The sequence below is a fragment of the Pezoporus occidentalis genome, unplaced genomic scaffold, assembly GCF_034315485.1.
Source record: "Pezoporus occidentalis ecotype Australia unplaced genomic scaffold, CSIRO_AGI_Poc_V1 ctg17, whole genome shotgun sequence".
Lineage (NCBI taxonomy): Eukaryota > Metazoa > Chordata > Aves > Psittaciformes > Psittacidae > Pezoporus > Pezoporus occidentalis.
The window spans coordinates 193,808-208,615 of record NW_026913531.1 but is presented as its reverse complement, the minus strand read 5'-3'; the positions used below and the strand labels follow the sequence as shown (position 1 = coordinate 208,615).

General features: G+C 45.1%; 1 protein-coding gene across 6 annotated transcripts in view; it reads left to right on the top strand.

The window, feature by feature from the left end:
- PPP6R2 (protein phosphatase 6 regulatory subunit 2) overlaps positions 1-14,808 on the top strand; it is a 90,751-nt gene that overhangs the window by 65,043 nt on the left and 10,900 nt on the right. For 3 of the 6 annotated variants that reach the window (XM_062613641.1, XM_062613642.1, XM_062613640.1), the window contains 10 exons: positions 1,897-2,012; positions 3,251-3,336; positions 3,670-3,750; positions 5,150-5,247; positions 7,315-7,390; positions 8,434-8,561; positions 9,429-9,601; positions 11,228-11,390; positions 11,794-11,882; positions 12,817-13,024. In XM_062613641.1, coding sequence (XP_062469625.1) covers positions 1,897-2,012; positions 3,251-3,336; positions 3,670-3,750; positions 5,150-5,247; positions 7,315-7,390; positions 8,434-8,561; positions 9,429-9,601; positions 11,228-11,390; positions 11,794-11,882; positions 12,817-13,024 — 1,218 coding nt within the window. Of the gene's footprint in view, positions 1-1,896; positions 2,013-3,250; positions 3,337-3,669; positions 3,751-5,149; positions 5,248-7,314; positions 7,391-8,433; positions 8,562-9,428; positions 9,602-11,227; positions 11,391-11,793; positions 11,883-12,816; positions 13,025-13,093; positions 13,258-14,808 lie in introns of all 6 variants that reach the window. The other 3 variants (XR_009963837.1, XM_062613643.1, XM_062613644.1) reach the window with 3 other exon arrangements.

The following is a 14,808-nucleotide window of genomic DNA, read 5'->3' as shown; positions in this document are numbered from 1 at the left end:
TTCTTCCTCTTGCATTCCCTTGGGCTCCTGATAACAAATGGCACTGATAGTTTCATTGCACAACTCTAACTGTGCACAGTTTTGTAGGTAACAAAAACATCTGTGGTTGCTGCTTAAGAGTTTTCCTAATTAAATTAGATAGGAGCTAGAGCTCATCCATGTTTCATGCCAGGCAGTTCCAGTCACCACACTGGAAGGAATTTTAATGGCCAGAAAAGAATACTGCCTTAAAAGAGGTATCTCAGATGATATGCTTTAAGAAACTTGAGCTTAGCTGGAGATGGTTGATGCACTCAATGAGGAGATGGAGTGAGGCACTGGGAGCCCCAGGGGTAGAGATTCCAAATGGAGATATTGGGAGTTAGTAATCATCAGCAAGAATGGTGGTAATGTTTTTTCCTATTGGAACATTGAATTCTTTTTGGGTTCTCTTAGTTATTCTGTGTGTTCTTAATGGATTTTGTAGCTACTAGCATTTAACTTCAAGGTAACCCACATAGTTCTTTTATTGCAGAGCATTTGATGAGTCTAGGTAATTAGAATTGAAAATGAAGTACGTATGGTCATCAGTGTGAGTTCACAGATACATCCTTTTGCTGCAGCACACTTTCTTATGCGTTGTCTCTGCTGGCATCTAGGACAGAACACTTTGTTTTACAGCTGGAGATGTTGTAAAGTGAGGTGGAAACTTCTTGTCACCCTGTTTGTAGGGTTTTTTTTTCTGCTTAGTTTGATTCTGAGCCACCAGTTTTGTTTGGGGTGGATTGAGTCAACCTTGCATGGTCCTGGTGCTACGCCAAGAAACTTTCATTTCTGAATCTGACTTTAGGATTTGGGATTCTTTAATGTCTAGAATTGTAGAATGACAGTTTCTGTTGAAAGTGATGTTAAAGCTCATCCAGTTCCAACCCCCTGCCACGGGCAGGGACACCTTCCACTAGAGCAGGTTGCTCCAAGCCCTGTCCAACCTGGCCTTGAACACTGCCAGGGATGGGGCAGCCACAGCTTCTCTGGGCACCCTGTGCCAGCGCTTCAGCACCCTCACAGGGAAGAACTGCCTAAGATTTCATCTCAATCTTTAATAGTTAGAGCTATTCATAATATTACAGTAAATAAGAGTCTTGTCTCTGCTTCTTTTCAGCACCAGTGTAAAGGTAGAAATGCTGTTTCTAAACACAGTGCTGTGAAATTTCTTACCAGGAATCTGCCACTGGTTTAGGTTTTCCTTCCAAATCTCGGTCCTTCTTGGACAGTGTGGAAAGCAGATTTATTTCAGGCTCTTCGTCCCCTGGTTTTTGTATTGCTGTTTCGCTAGAACCGGTAAAGATTCAAAGAAAAGTGACTCAGAGGCTGCTCATATTTATTGCTGGGGGGTATCTAATGGTTTTGTTGCTGGGGGGTATCTAATGGTTGTGGATTAATGGCTTTTGTTGTCTTGAATTCGTCTGCTTAGTAATTCAATTGCAAGTAAAACTAAAGCCTCTTTGGTAGTAATGATGTAAATTCTTACTGCTGGGAGTTATGTTTAGTGGAAATTATAATCAGATAATTTCTATCTGCAGTGTTCTTCCAGTGTACGCACTTAGCTTCCTCTTTGTAACTGGCTTATATTTTACCTAGTGTATGCTGAACTGGATAAATGATCCCTTTCCTCTCAGTACATGGAAGGTGCAGACAGATTGGTTTGTTCTGGGAAGGCTCATCCTGCATGAGCAGGAATATTCCACTTCACTGTTGCATCTTCCATAGGGACCCTTCCTGCAGCAGCACCTGGATGTGCCAGACCCTTGCAGCAGTGGGGAGCTCATAGCATGTCTGGCTGATGGAAGTGGTTTTGGATGTGACCCCGGGGCTCCTGTGCCTGGTTCTTTTGCTAATGTCTCTTTCCTTTTTCAGGGCAGAAGGTGGGATGAGGAGAGGCAACATGGGCCACCTCACTCGAATAGCCAATGCTGTGGTGCAGAATATGGAGAAGGGCCCCATGCAGACTCAGATCAGTGAGTTTATTAAAGGTTCGTGCTCCTTTCTCTGGTCCTTCCTTTCCCCTTGATTCAATAACCCTTGTAGGCCTTTGGAAAGACTGTTGCATGTATTTCATGATGATTCCTTCTATAATGAAAAGGATTTCCAGTTAAACATCACAATTTCCCGTAACTTAAACAACTGTCGAGACCAAACTTGGTTGCTCTTTATTTTCATACAGTTAGGTTGAAATTGTTGGAGCTTTGCTTTTTGCAACCAGAGACTGAAGGTAACTGAAGGAAAGAATGCTGCTTTCCTTCCTGATTTCTATGTACATTCATAGTGCTTCTTTACAGCATTCTAGAGTGGTGTTTCTATACTTCTTTATTCTCATATCTGTCTGAGAGGAAGAGACACAGTAAATGATGTGTCACAGAGGCCCTATGTCTCTGCTTTGTCAGATACATTGCCAAGCTTTGTCCATCACATCTTCATTGAATTCATTTGGAGAACTAGATTTATCTGACATTTTCCTATGAGAGGAAATCAGATTTTCCATCTGCATCTATTCAGGGAAACAATGAGTTTCCATTTTTGGCTTCTGTCAGACATCTCCAGTGGTAAGACACTGTAAGACAGTAACTTGGTATGATGTCAGATCTACATGAAAATGGAGAAGTTACAAAGATTTCAATAAAAACTGAAAATATCATAGGTCCTGGTGATTTCCCTCCCTTGTTTCACTGCACTGGTCCTGGGGGGATGAAGACAACTTTATTCATAGCAATCATGCAGTGCTGTGTTTGGGATTTGTGATAAATGGTGCTGATCACACCCCGCTGGTTTAGCTCTCACTGAGCTTGCACAGCACCAAGGCTTTCCCTTTTATCCATGCTGCGTGCCTCAGTGAGCAGACAGGGTGGATAAGAGGATGGAAGCTGGCCTGGTTGACTGAAGGGCTATTCCATATATTACTCCTATACTCAGGAGCAGGAGTTTTGTATCTTTATCGCACTGTAATTCCACAAGTGAGTTAAGATGTTCAGATCAGTGATATCCTACTGCTTGGCCTAACAGAAGATGTTCCCTTCTCAGCAGAATTTACCATTTTTAGGAGATCGCGTAAAACGTAATTCTCTTTGCAGAGCACTTACACAATTCATTGCTTAGCTCATGTGCAGGGGTATGTGTTTGCTCAGCAGCTCCCAATTAACCAGTGGGGCAGAGTGATTGGTTTGATACTTCTCTATGAGTTGTGCTAAACCTTGTGGTGCCCTTTTTCTTGCAGAGCTACCTGAGGATTGCAGAGGGAGATGGGAGAGCTTTGTAGAAGAGACACTGACAGAAACCAACAGGAGGAATACAGTGGATTTGGTGAGAACAGTGCAGATTTCAGATGGGCCCGTTACCTTCTAGACTTTCCTTAGCTTTTTTAGCTAAGTGATACTGCTAGGGGGTTTTTTGTTCTTTTGCTTGCTTTTATGAAGAAGGCTTACAAGGGCTCAGTGTTTGTAGAAAACATGTTCCATAATAGTTCTTGAAGCAGGAACTCTGATACGTGTTGGTAAACTCTCGTCCATGTTTCTGTGTTAGTCACTGGGGTGGTTTTTGCCATCTGACCACCATGGTAAATGATTATATGTGTGGAACAAAAGGCTTTGAGCTTTTTAGCTTTCACTTGTGCTGATTTTTCTGTACTTCCCTCAGGTGAGCACTCACCATCTGCACTCCTCCAGTGAGGATGAAGACATTGAGAGTGCTTTTCCCAATGAACTTTCTCTCCAACAGGTGTGTTGATAACATGCTCTTTACTGTTCCTGGGGAGTTTCCTTCTCTATCTTGCCCTTAATCTTCCCCAGCATAGAGCGGTTCCTAAATTCCACTGTTAGTGTGTTCAGCTCTTTTGTGTTTTTCCAGTGTGGCTGCTTACGTGGTCTGCCCTCCAATTGGAAATCGTAGAGTAGTTAGGGTTGGAAAGGACCTTAAGGTCATCTAGTTCCAACTCCCCTGCCATGGGCAGGGACACCTCACACTAAACCATCTCACCCAAGGCTCTGTCCAGCCTGGCCATGAACACTGCCAGGGATGGAGCATTCACCTGGGCAACCCATTCCAGTGCTTCACCACCCTTACAGTAAAGAAGTTCCTCCTTATATCTAATCTAAACTTTGCCTGTTTAATTCGTTACCCCTTGCCCTATCACTGCGGTCCCTAATGAAGAGTCCCTCCCCAGCATCCTTATAGGCCCCCTTCAGATACTGGAAGGCTGCTATGAGGTCTCCACGCAGCCTTCTCTTCTCCAGGTTGAACAGCCCCAACTTTCTCAGTCTGTCTTCATACGGGAGGAAATAGATTTAAATGAATCCTGGAATGGTTTGTGTTGGAAGGGACATTAAAGCTCCTCCAGTTCCAGCCACTTGCCATGGGCCAGGACACCTGCCACTAGAGCAGGTTGCCCCAAGCTCTGTCCAGCCTGGCCTTGAACACTGCCAGGGATGGAGGTGCAAGTTCCTGGGGTGCAAGCAGAAAAATAGAAGTGTGAAGCTGCGGTGGGAGACCAAACATGATGGTATTTGGGGATATTGTTTCAAGGACATGTGGAGTAATTTCCTGTTCTCCTTGGTGAATGTCCAGTTGGAGGCAGTGACCTTCAGAAGTGATCTGTCTTAGCAAAACGTAACCTAGAAGGTGGTAATGAGAGTGATCAGGGGTGTAGAATATGACATGGGAAGTAAAGTTGAAAGAGTTTGGTCCATTTGGTCAATGGAAGAAAAAATTATATAGAGACATGTGCCTCATCCTACAAGGAAGAGGGGTTTAGAGGAAAAGTGCCTTCTTGATGTCCATGGTGGGTTTAAGTAGCAGCAAGGTAAACTTCATACTGCAACAGGGGAAAACAAGTAAAAACCACCAGTACAACATTCTAATAGAATAATGGAGCCAACAAATGGCTCCCTAGGGAAATTCCGTAAGTCTCTTTGGAAGAAGCTAAGAGCAGATCAGAGAAACATCTCTTCAGGGCTTGCTGTTTGATCCTGCTTTTAGAAAGGGGGTTGGAGCAGATGGTTCCTCAGAGTTCACCAGTTTGCTGTGATATTAATGCTTTTCTAGAATACATGTTTTCAACCAGTTCAGTTGCATGTCTTTGGCCACCTTAATGAGGGCTCTTTTGGGTTCCTTTGCTCAGGCCTTCTCCGAGTACCAGATCCAGCAGATGACAGCAAACTTTGTGGATCAGTTCGGCTTCAACGATGAGGAGTTTGCAGACCAGGATGATAATATCAAGTATGTTTAGAAAACTTCAGGAGGTTTATATTGAGCATTTAAACCTCTTTGCCTCTAATCTTGCTTCTTCTGATTCAGGTTTGAAAAGGAGCCTCACTCTCTACCTCCTTTGGTTTGAAACAGACTGATCAATGGCTTGGAGAACATCTGATGGTTTTCTGTTTATAGGAGTCCACCCTTTATGGTCAAAGCCACTTGTAGAACCAGGGAAAAGCACTTCTTCATTTTGTAGAGAAACCTTTTAAATAAAACATGGAACTATTACCCAGCCCTATTCTAGAATAAATGTAACTGAACAGAAAGCAAAGCATTAGAGCAAAGTCCAGGCAGTTCTACAGATATTCCCCAGTGGCATTAAGGCCTTATTGAAATTAGGAGGAGGAAGAATAATGTTTTCATGAAGTCCACAGAAAAAATCAGCTATTTGCTCTTATGGAAAAGGAAATGTAAATAAGGCAGGAGCAAATAACAGTTCAAAGAAGGCAAATAGAGGTGGATTAAATGTTACATGACTTGCTGAACCCAGTGTTTGGAATTTGTGCTGCTTTTAGAGAAGAATTAATAGAGTTAATTAATTAAAACTGCAGCTCATCTTCGCATCTCAAAAACTGTACTTAAGGGCCTGAATTATCCTGTTTGTCCATAACGGTTCAGGGACTGTAACCATTTAGTGCATAGTGACTGTCAGAAGAGTGCTTCTGGAGACACCCAGTGTGTTCCCTTGTTTCTCAGCTTTGCCTGTTCACTGTCACCTTGTGGCAATGTTTCTCTCAGTCAGAGGAACTGTTTGTCATTGGGGTGTCAAGGCAGAACCTGCTGACACCATCCTGGAGCCAACACTGGTCAGTAAATGCTGGGGCTGCTTTACAAAGAGCCACAGGATCCTGGTGCCCTGGAATCTGGGCAGGAGCTGGAAGCTCTTTGCCCAGCAAGCTCTGGGCATGGCTCCAACTGCTTGGCTGCTCCAGATGTGATTTATTGAGGATTCTTTTGGTGGTTCTGCTCAGACCCTATATTTAGCATCCTCTGGGTGCCATGAAATACCTTAAATGCAGTGACAGTGTAGAAATAGCTTGGCTGCTGCAAAGCTGCTTTCAAGCATGAATCAAAGTAGAATCATGAGATCCTCAGAGCCTCAGGGGCTTTACTGAGGTGTTTGCCAGGTAGTTGGCAACTGTATTCTATCATGGAGAAGGGTTTTGGAATCCAGCTTTTCTGTCTGGGCTTTTAGTGAGCCCTGTGGATGTCAGAACTTTAATAAGGCCAGAAAGATCAAGACTAGAATGAGAGTTCATTTGAGCTTGGCTTAAATACTTAGTTCTACACATGTTAAAAAGTAAAATACACTTTTCACTTCTGTTAGATAGCAGCAAATACTGAACTTGTGTGTGTATAGGTAGAGGGAAAGAATTAACTTACGTGAAGAGCTAAAAGCATCTTATGTCCTTATAAAATGAAGGAGAATCTCATTAACATCTGTAACTGGGATATTCTCTCTGTATTTATGATTAGAGAAACAGACAATATTACAGAACAGTCCTGGTATTGAACATTCTCCTGTTGTCTGTTTTCTTGCTGTTGAAAACTGCTACAGATATTAATTTGAGTATTTTAAGAAGCATTAATCGTGTTTCGGTGTCCTGGGGATTTGCATGGCAGTATTTTTGCTAGCAAACAGCCTTCTTAGGAACAAAATGATACTGCCAAAACTTAGAGATCTGTTGATAACAGTGAAGAAGTACTGCAGGGACCCAAACTGTGCTCTGAGGTTGGAGATTTTTGGCCTGCAGCACCCTCTGCTGTTCTTGCGGTAGAATCGTAGAGTCACGGCCTGTTTGGGTTGGAAGGGACCTTAAAGCTCCTTCGGTTTCAAGCCCCTGCCACGGGCAGGGGCACCTTCCATTAGAGCAGGTTGCACTGTTGCACATAACACAGAAGTGAACATTCAGGGAGCAAATGTGGGGCCACTAAGCAGTCATAGAAAGCATCTCTGTTTTCTTGCTGGGTGTGCAGAAGTGCTTTGTCACTCCATGCCATCACTGACACTTCTTTCTTTTCTTTTTGCAGTGCTCCCTTTGACAGGATCGCAGAGATAAACTTCAACATCGATGCAGATGATGACAGTGTGAGTCATTTGAAAGGAGTAAGATTTGGTACATTATTTGGGGTTGGAAGGGAGCTTAAAGCTTCTCCAGTCCCAAACCCCTGCCATGGGCAGGGACACCTTCCACTAGAGCAGATGGCTCAGAGCTGCTTCAGCCCTCACAGCATCTCTGTGGCCTCCTCTGGACCTTGTCCAACAGCTCCACTTCCTTCTTGTGCTGCTGCCCCAGAGCTGTACCAGGACTGCAGGGGTGGGTCTCCCCAGAGCACAGCAGAGGGGCAGGATCCCCTCCCTGAGCTGCTGCTCACACTCTGGGGGTGCAGCCCAGCACACGGGGCGGTTCTGGGCTCAAGTGCACACTGAAGCCAGGTCATGGGGAGCTTCTCCTCACCCAGCACCCCAGGTCCTTCTGCTCAGGCTGCTACATCCGGTCTCCCCCAGCCTGTGTTTGTACTGGGGATTGCCCTGACCCACATGCAGGACCTTGCCCTTGGCCTTGTTGAACTCCATGAGGTTCACGTGGTTCCACCTTTCCAGCCTGTCCAGGTGGACAGCTTTGCTCAAAGGCTTCCTGCCATTCTGTCAAGAAGAATGCAGTCATTGAAACACATTGCACTCAGGATTAGTTCAGCTGGGGCCATTTGCATCTGTGGCATCACTTTATTCTCCAAGTTCCAAGCTTGTCAGTCTACAGATGTGTTCTTATGAGAATTGTTTCCAGCCCTCTTCTACCATGACTGCCATTGTGAAGATCCAGTGGAGTCATGTCACAGACCAGCAGCTTGCAGAAGCTCCTGCACCTTTGGGAGCAGCATGGGCTGAGATACTGTGGTGGTTCTGCAGTGGTTCTTTTTGGATCTCTCATGGGCTTGCTGCTCCTGAGCATACTGATCTATTAGTACTCTTCCACATCTGAACATTGCTTGTTGCACAACCTGAGATGTAAAATGAAATAAATGCAAACACCTTCATGGTATCAGTTGTGTCCAAATGCTGCTCCGTTAGCTGCTTCATCACTGAGGTTTTTGTTTCTGTCTCCTAAGAATGAATGGGATTTGATTTTGGTTTTAATATTCTTTCAGCCCAATGCTTCCCTCTTCGAAGCCTGCTGCAATGAGAGGATCCAACAATTTGATGACAACGAGGAGGAAGAAGATATCTGGGAAGAGAAGGAGATAACCTATGCAACCCAAGTGAAATCAAGAACACGGTAAGGTGAAAACCAAGATTAATCCCCCCAAAATGTTATGAAACTACAGTTTGGTTCAGTGCGTGCTGAATTGTTTGTTACTGATGTGCTGAGAGGCCTTTTTCTGACATAACCACAACACTTTCCATGTCACACTGCTGCAGGAAGAGGTGGTTTGTCTTGAACATGAAACAAAGATTCAATTTAAGGCAACGTACTAATGACAGAAACACCAAGTTACTGAGTCTGTTATCAAAGATACTTAAAAACAGCCCTTAGTTTGAAATACTTAAAACTCACTCATATTTTGAGGAGGTTGGAAAATTGGTAAGGCTGAGGGTAGTCAAGGGAATATTCTTTTCCAAAATGTTAAAACAAGGAATGTTTTGCATGATAATGAGAGGCCTCCTGTGGTGCATCTCTGCCAGTGCAAATAATTTAGTTTTTCATCCCTTTGATACAATCACTTATTAAATAAAGTTAATTCTCTAAGTCTGAAAAGACAATCAAATGAGACAGGAAAATGACCAAGACTTTAACATCTACTTGCCCAGCATCAATAATTGTCTTGCTCACATACGGAATTGATACCACACCAGTGTTCCCCTCGTTTGCTGTTACCAGTCATTAGCCCTGAACACGTCACTGCAACGTATTTCCCAGTCTAGCTCTGCAGGGGCACTTTGGCAAATATAGCACACAGAGATGGTAGCGGGAGCTCCTGAAGGAGCATCTGCTGGTGCCTCTCTGAGCTTTGTGTCCTTTGGGAGATGAGCTCTCTGAAAGGCCTCACTTGGTCTGCTCAGTGTCTGGGCTTTCTCCCTGGGGCAGGTGAGGGGGGACCTGGCTGCTGGAAGGGATTTTCTAATTCTGAGTTCTGCAATTTAGATTTGGGGCATCTCAGACCTCAGAGAGTTCCTCAAAAAGTGATCTTGAGAATGGGGATCATGACGGCAGCGTGGACTCCGAAGAGGAGGAAACGGAACAGCAGCCACCTCCTTCCCAAGCAAACAGCAACAAGAATAATACTTCTGAGCAGAAAGACTCTGACTCCTCTGAAGGTAAATGGTTCAGGACATTATCCCCTTTGAGCTGAGATCTGGAACATTTCTGCATAACAGCAGTTTGGAAACAGCCAGGTTTCTGTGGCTGTTCTGCAATTCCACCTGTGCAGATGGGATGTGGGAATTTCACTCTCTACAACTGCCTGACAGGAGGATGGAGCCAGGAGGGGGGTGGGCTCTGCTCCCAAGGAACAGGGGATGGGACAAGAGGAAACGGCCTCAAGCTGCACCAGGGCAGTTTTAGATGGAGATGAGGAACAATTCCTTCCCCAAAGGGTGCTCAGGCACTGGAACAGGCTGCCCAGGGCAGTGCTGGAGTCACAGTCCCTGCAAGTGTTCACACACCGTGTAGCTGAGGCCTCAGTGCCATGGGTTAATGGTGGCCTTGGCAGTGCTGGGGATTGGTTGGACTGGATGAGCTTAAAGGGCTTTCCCAACCCAATTGATTCCATGAGTGTATGATCCAGTCCTTGGTTTTGGCCTCAGAAGCATTAGTGAGATTGAGCCCTGCCCAGCTCCTTCACAGTAGCAGAGTGGTGCTTTAGTTGTGCCAAGGAAACCACACAGGTACATACACAATAATAATACCAGTGCTTTTCATGCACATACTCATGAACAGAACATCAGTGGAGGATTATGATGTTAGCTCCTTACATTGCTTTAGAAGAGGGTTATGCAGACTCTGCCAAGTGTCTCCACACTCCTCATATCTGCCTGTCCTGCAGATGTAGCTTTGGTTTGCATCTTGCAAACCCGTTCTTCCAATGCCTGGAGGAAGACTGGAGAGAATCACAAAATCTCAAACTGGTTTGGGTTGGAAGGGACCTTAAAGCTCATCCAGTCCCAGCCCCTGCCATGGGCAGGGACACCTCCCGCTAGACCAGGTTGCTCAAGGCCCAGTAATCAGCTCTCTAAATGCATTCAGCAGTGTCATATATTTTCAGTTCTTATTAGGAAGAACCATTATAAATGCCACAAATATCATCCTGTGGATGGTGTCCATCAGGTTTGTTACCCTTCTTAGGGACATGGTTCAAATGTTGGTTCAGTTTATGAGCAAATGTAGGAGCCAATGCTTGATGGAGCTCTCCTACTCTTAGTTTTGCTATGTGCAAAACAGTTTGCACAGCAAACCTCTGCAATCCTTTCTCTTTCTTGAGAAAACACAAGTAAAAATACCTTTAAAAATTCATGGTTTGTAGGAGTAGATGTTCCAGAGTAGACTGGGACTGTTAAAACCAAGTATGTTCTTAGTTTTGCTCAAGATCACTTCTGTAATCATCAACATTTTAATCCTTACATCAATTTCTTCCCTGTAGTTGCCAAAACTAAACAGTTGGTGGTTGAAAGCCACTTGGTTTGGGCAGGAAATGGAGGTATTTGGGGTCCAGCTGAAAGTCACTGCCTCAAGAAGTGAAGATACTCATTTAGTTTTCCTAATTGATGCTTCTCTCTTGTGGATGATGTTAGTATTTATCAGAAGGGGGATTTTGAAGCTGATTGTAATGTGTGAGGTGGGCACTTCCTGTAGATTCTGAAGTTTTCTTGTCTCTGGGATGACTTTGGAATCTTTTTGGGATGCCCAAAGAGTCACGGGATTCCTGTCTGTGGTTCCATGGGCAGGCTCTGGCTGGACAGCGGTGTTTGAGCCCATCAGCTCGAAGCCCCCCATGCCCTGTGTTGCCATGGATGTTGGATCCAGCGTGTGGGATTCAGCAGCCCCGGAGAACACCACACCAGAGGAGAAAGGATGGGCAAAGTTTACAGACTTCCAGCCCTTCTGCTGGTAAGAGGCACAGAGCCTTCCAATCCTGTCCAGCTTCTGAGTGAAAGAACATTTGAGATGTGGTTTGATAGGGTACATTGACTGTGATCTCTTCTTCCCTTTCCCTTCCCTTTGCTACCCTTTTTAGTTTGTAATGTTGCTGATTAGTCTGGATCAAGTCTTCATGCTTTGCCTTCCAGTGCTTCTATCTGGTGTTAGCATCGTGTCATGTGATACAGGAATACTTTTTGTATCAGCATTGCTGCTACAATAAGAGTGGAAAATAAGTAAATAAACAGGCTTTTTAAAAGTTAAAAGTATTGATGTAAAGAAAGAGTTCTGGTGGTTTCTTCTGCTGGGGCTACTCAGAAGCACAACCAGGACACCTGTACTTCACTCTCAAGGCTTTTCTCCTCTACTTTAGCTCAGAATCGGGTCCACGATGCAGCTCTCCCGTCGACACAGAAAGCAACGATTCAGAAGGGAACCCAAAGCAGAGTCAAGACAAGAACTGTAAGTAAGATGGTACAACCAAGTCTGCCAGGGAGCACTCCCCTCCAGCTTCACCTCCTGCATCTTACATGAAGGCTCTTTTGTACAGAGATCAATCTGTTGAAATAATAACTCAGAAATCCCAAGTGTTTGTTGGGATAATGCTATTCAGCAATAAAAGCTTAAGTTAGTAAGAGTTGATATCACAGAGACCATTCATTTCTAAACTGTTCAAAAGTCCTATTTTAACTGCAGGCTTGATTATAAAATTATTTGCCAGGAATTCAGAGGATGAAATTTGTGGTTGGACTCAATGATCTTAAAGGTCTTTTCCAACCTGTTGATACTGTGATTTTGTGAAGTTAGACTGTTGGTACTCGTGGTGAGCCACTGGGTGACCTTCAGTCTGATTTCTTTCCCTCATCTGTTCTGAGCAAGGAAAACCAAGGTTTAACAGAGGAATTTGATAGAACTAAATTTATCTTTTGTCTAGTAACAACTGAAAGTCGGAGAATACTGGAAGGGAGAAGGTGCCGCCTTCTGCCCCACTTTTCTGGTGTGTTCTCCCAGTGGAGCTATGGATACTAGATTGGATGGGTCTTGGAGCAACATGCTCTAGTGGAAGGTGTCCCTGCCCATGGCAGGGGGTTGGAACTGGAGGAGCTTTAAGGTCCCTTCCAACCCAACCACCCTGTGATTCTGTCAATCAAAATAGTCTCCTCTGCTGTCTATATTAAACACGGACACAAGGTAGCAGGTGGATAACGCTCATTTTTACTGCTTACTTGCAAAAATGAGCTTGCATGCTGTGGGATCTGTACAGAAACCACTGTCTCCAGATATGCAGCCATTGTAAGCACCGTACTTCACACCGCTGTGCTTCCTTGGAGTGGTACCTGGGGAGTTTCTCCTGTGTTTTGTTCACTGTGCGCTGTGGGTTATTCACTCCCTGCAGTCAGCACTGCTTCCCCCTGTGTTTGGAACGTCTGTGTCACGAGGAAAGCGCCGCTGGTGGCCTCAGACAGCAGCTCCTCCGGGGGCTCCGACAGCGAGGAGGAGGAGGACAAAGCTGACACCATCACAGAAACCATCAGCACGGGCTCAGGCCAGGAGACCATCAAGCTGACCATGGATGCGAAGAATGAGAAGGCTGTTTTCACCAGGTAGGAAGGGAACTTCCCTGGTCCAGCATCCCGCTCTGCCCAGCATTGATAAATCCCTTTTCCCTTTAGACCCTATGGTTCCATGTGTGTGTGAGGTGTCTTCCAGCTTCCTTGTCACAATGGGTTTGTTTTAAGAAACATGTGGCTCATTTTAGCCACTTGGCCATGTCATGGAGCATCACCCATCTGTCTGCACAAGAGATCCAGGCCCAGGCTCTTGGCAGAGATGCCAGGTCACATCACACAGAAGAGTCAAGAAAAGTGTGTGATAGCAAATGCAACATCTTGGAAGCAGTGTGTGGTCTTGCAAGGGGCAGATTTAAGTGACTCAAATTGTCATTTTCCTCTCATTGACAAAGTAGTACATTAGAGACAGTAAATGATAGAAAGTGCAAAATGCCAGAAAAAAGATAGAGCAAATCCTGAGTTTTTTTACCTGCTAGGCAGCAGTGCAGGTGGAATTGCTTGTGTTCAGATCTAGCCTACTCTAGTTTTGAGAGGGGAAGGTGCTTTTCAACGCACTAAACATCAAGTTCACTTGCATGCAGTCAGAAATACTGCCCAGTTTAAAGATCATAGAATCAGACTGGTTTTTGTTGAAAGGGGCCATAAAGCTGATCCATCTCCAACCCCCTGCCACGGGCAGGGACACCTTCCACTAGAGCAGGTTGCTCCAAGCCCCTGTGTCCAACCTGGCCTTGAACACTGCCAGGGATGGGGCAGCCACAGCTTCTTGGGGCAGCCACAGCTTCTCTGGGCACCCTGTGCCAGCGCCTCAGCACCCTCACAGGGAAGAACTTCTGCCTGAGAGCTCATCTCAATCTCCCCTCTGGCAGGTTAAAGCCATTCCCCTTGATCTGTCCCTACAGGCCCTTGTCCAAAGCCCCTCTCCAGGTTTCCTGTAGCCCCTTCAGGCACTGGAGCTGCTCTAAGGTCTCCCCTTAAGGAGCCTTCTCTTCTCCAGGCTGAAGCAGCCCAGCTCTCTCAGCCTGGCTCCAGAGCGGAGCTGCTCCAGCCCTCGCAGCATCTCTGTAGTCCCCTCTGAATGCACTCCAACAGCTCCCTCTTTTGTTGTTGCTCCAGAGCTGGCGGCAAGTATATGGGGTTTTCCTCATATTCCTTATAAGTATTCAGGGTGTGATTTAACTAGTTGGAGTCCCTGTTTTATGCATCTAAGGAACAGTTATTTACTTCTTACCCTGTTAGGTTATGTGACATTGTTGGGTAGTCAGTGTGGCCTTGGCATGTGCACACTCTCCAGCAAATAGCTATTAGGAGTTAAAATGCCATGGCTCAGGAAACAATGGGATTACAGAACCATGGCTGATTGAGGGAGGCAGTTAACCAGAGGTGTGTTTGTTTTGGCAGCTCTGAGATGAGTGTGTTTTATTTTGGATGCCCACCTCAGACGGCCTTTTCTTCCTCATAGGTGAAATGAGTGAGATGCCTGGGATTCCTTTGCTTGCAGGGATTGCAGCTGAAGAGCTGTTTGGATAAATGGAGCTTGTTTTTACATATAGGGATGGCATGGCTAAGCAGCCTGGCTTCACAAAAGAGATCTAAGAAAAGAATAAGAATACTCCCTCCTGCTGTGCTGAAAGCACCATCTCCTTTCCAATTTTCAGTGTACTTGAATTAGATCTAATTAAATCCATTGGCATTTGTACCTAAAACAAACTGAGCTCCAGATGTTTTTCCTCTCTGAATGCATAGTATGAGTAGAGTAGGATAACACATGTGGCTGACTGGATGCGCAGCCGCAGCGTGAGTCTTACTTGGCAGGT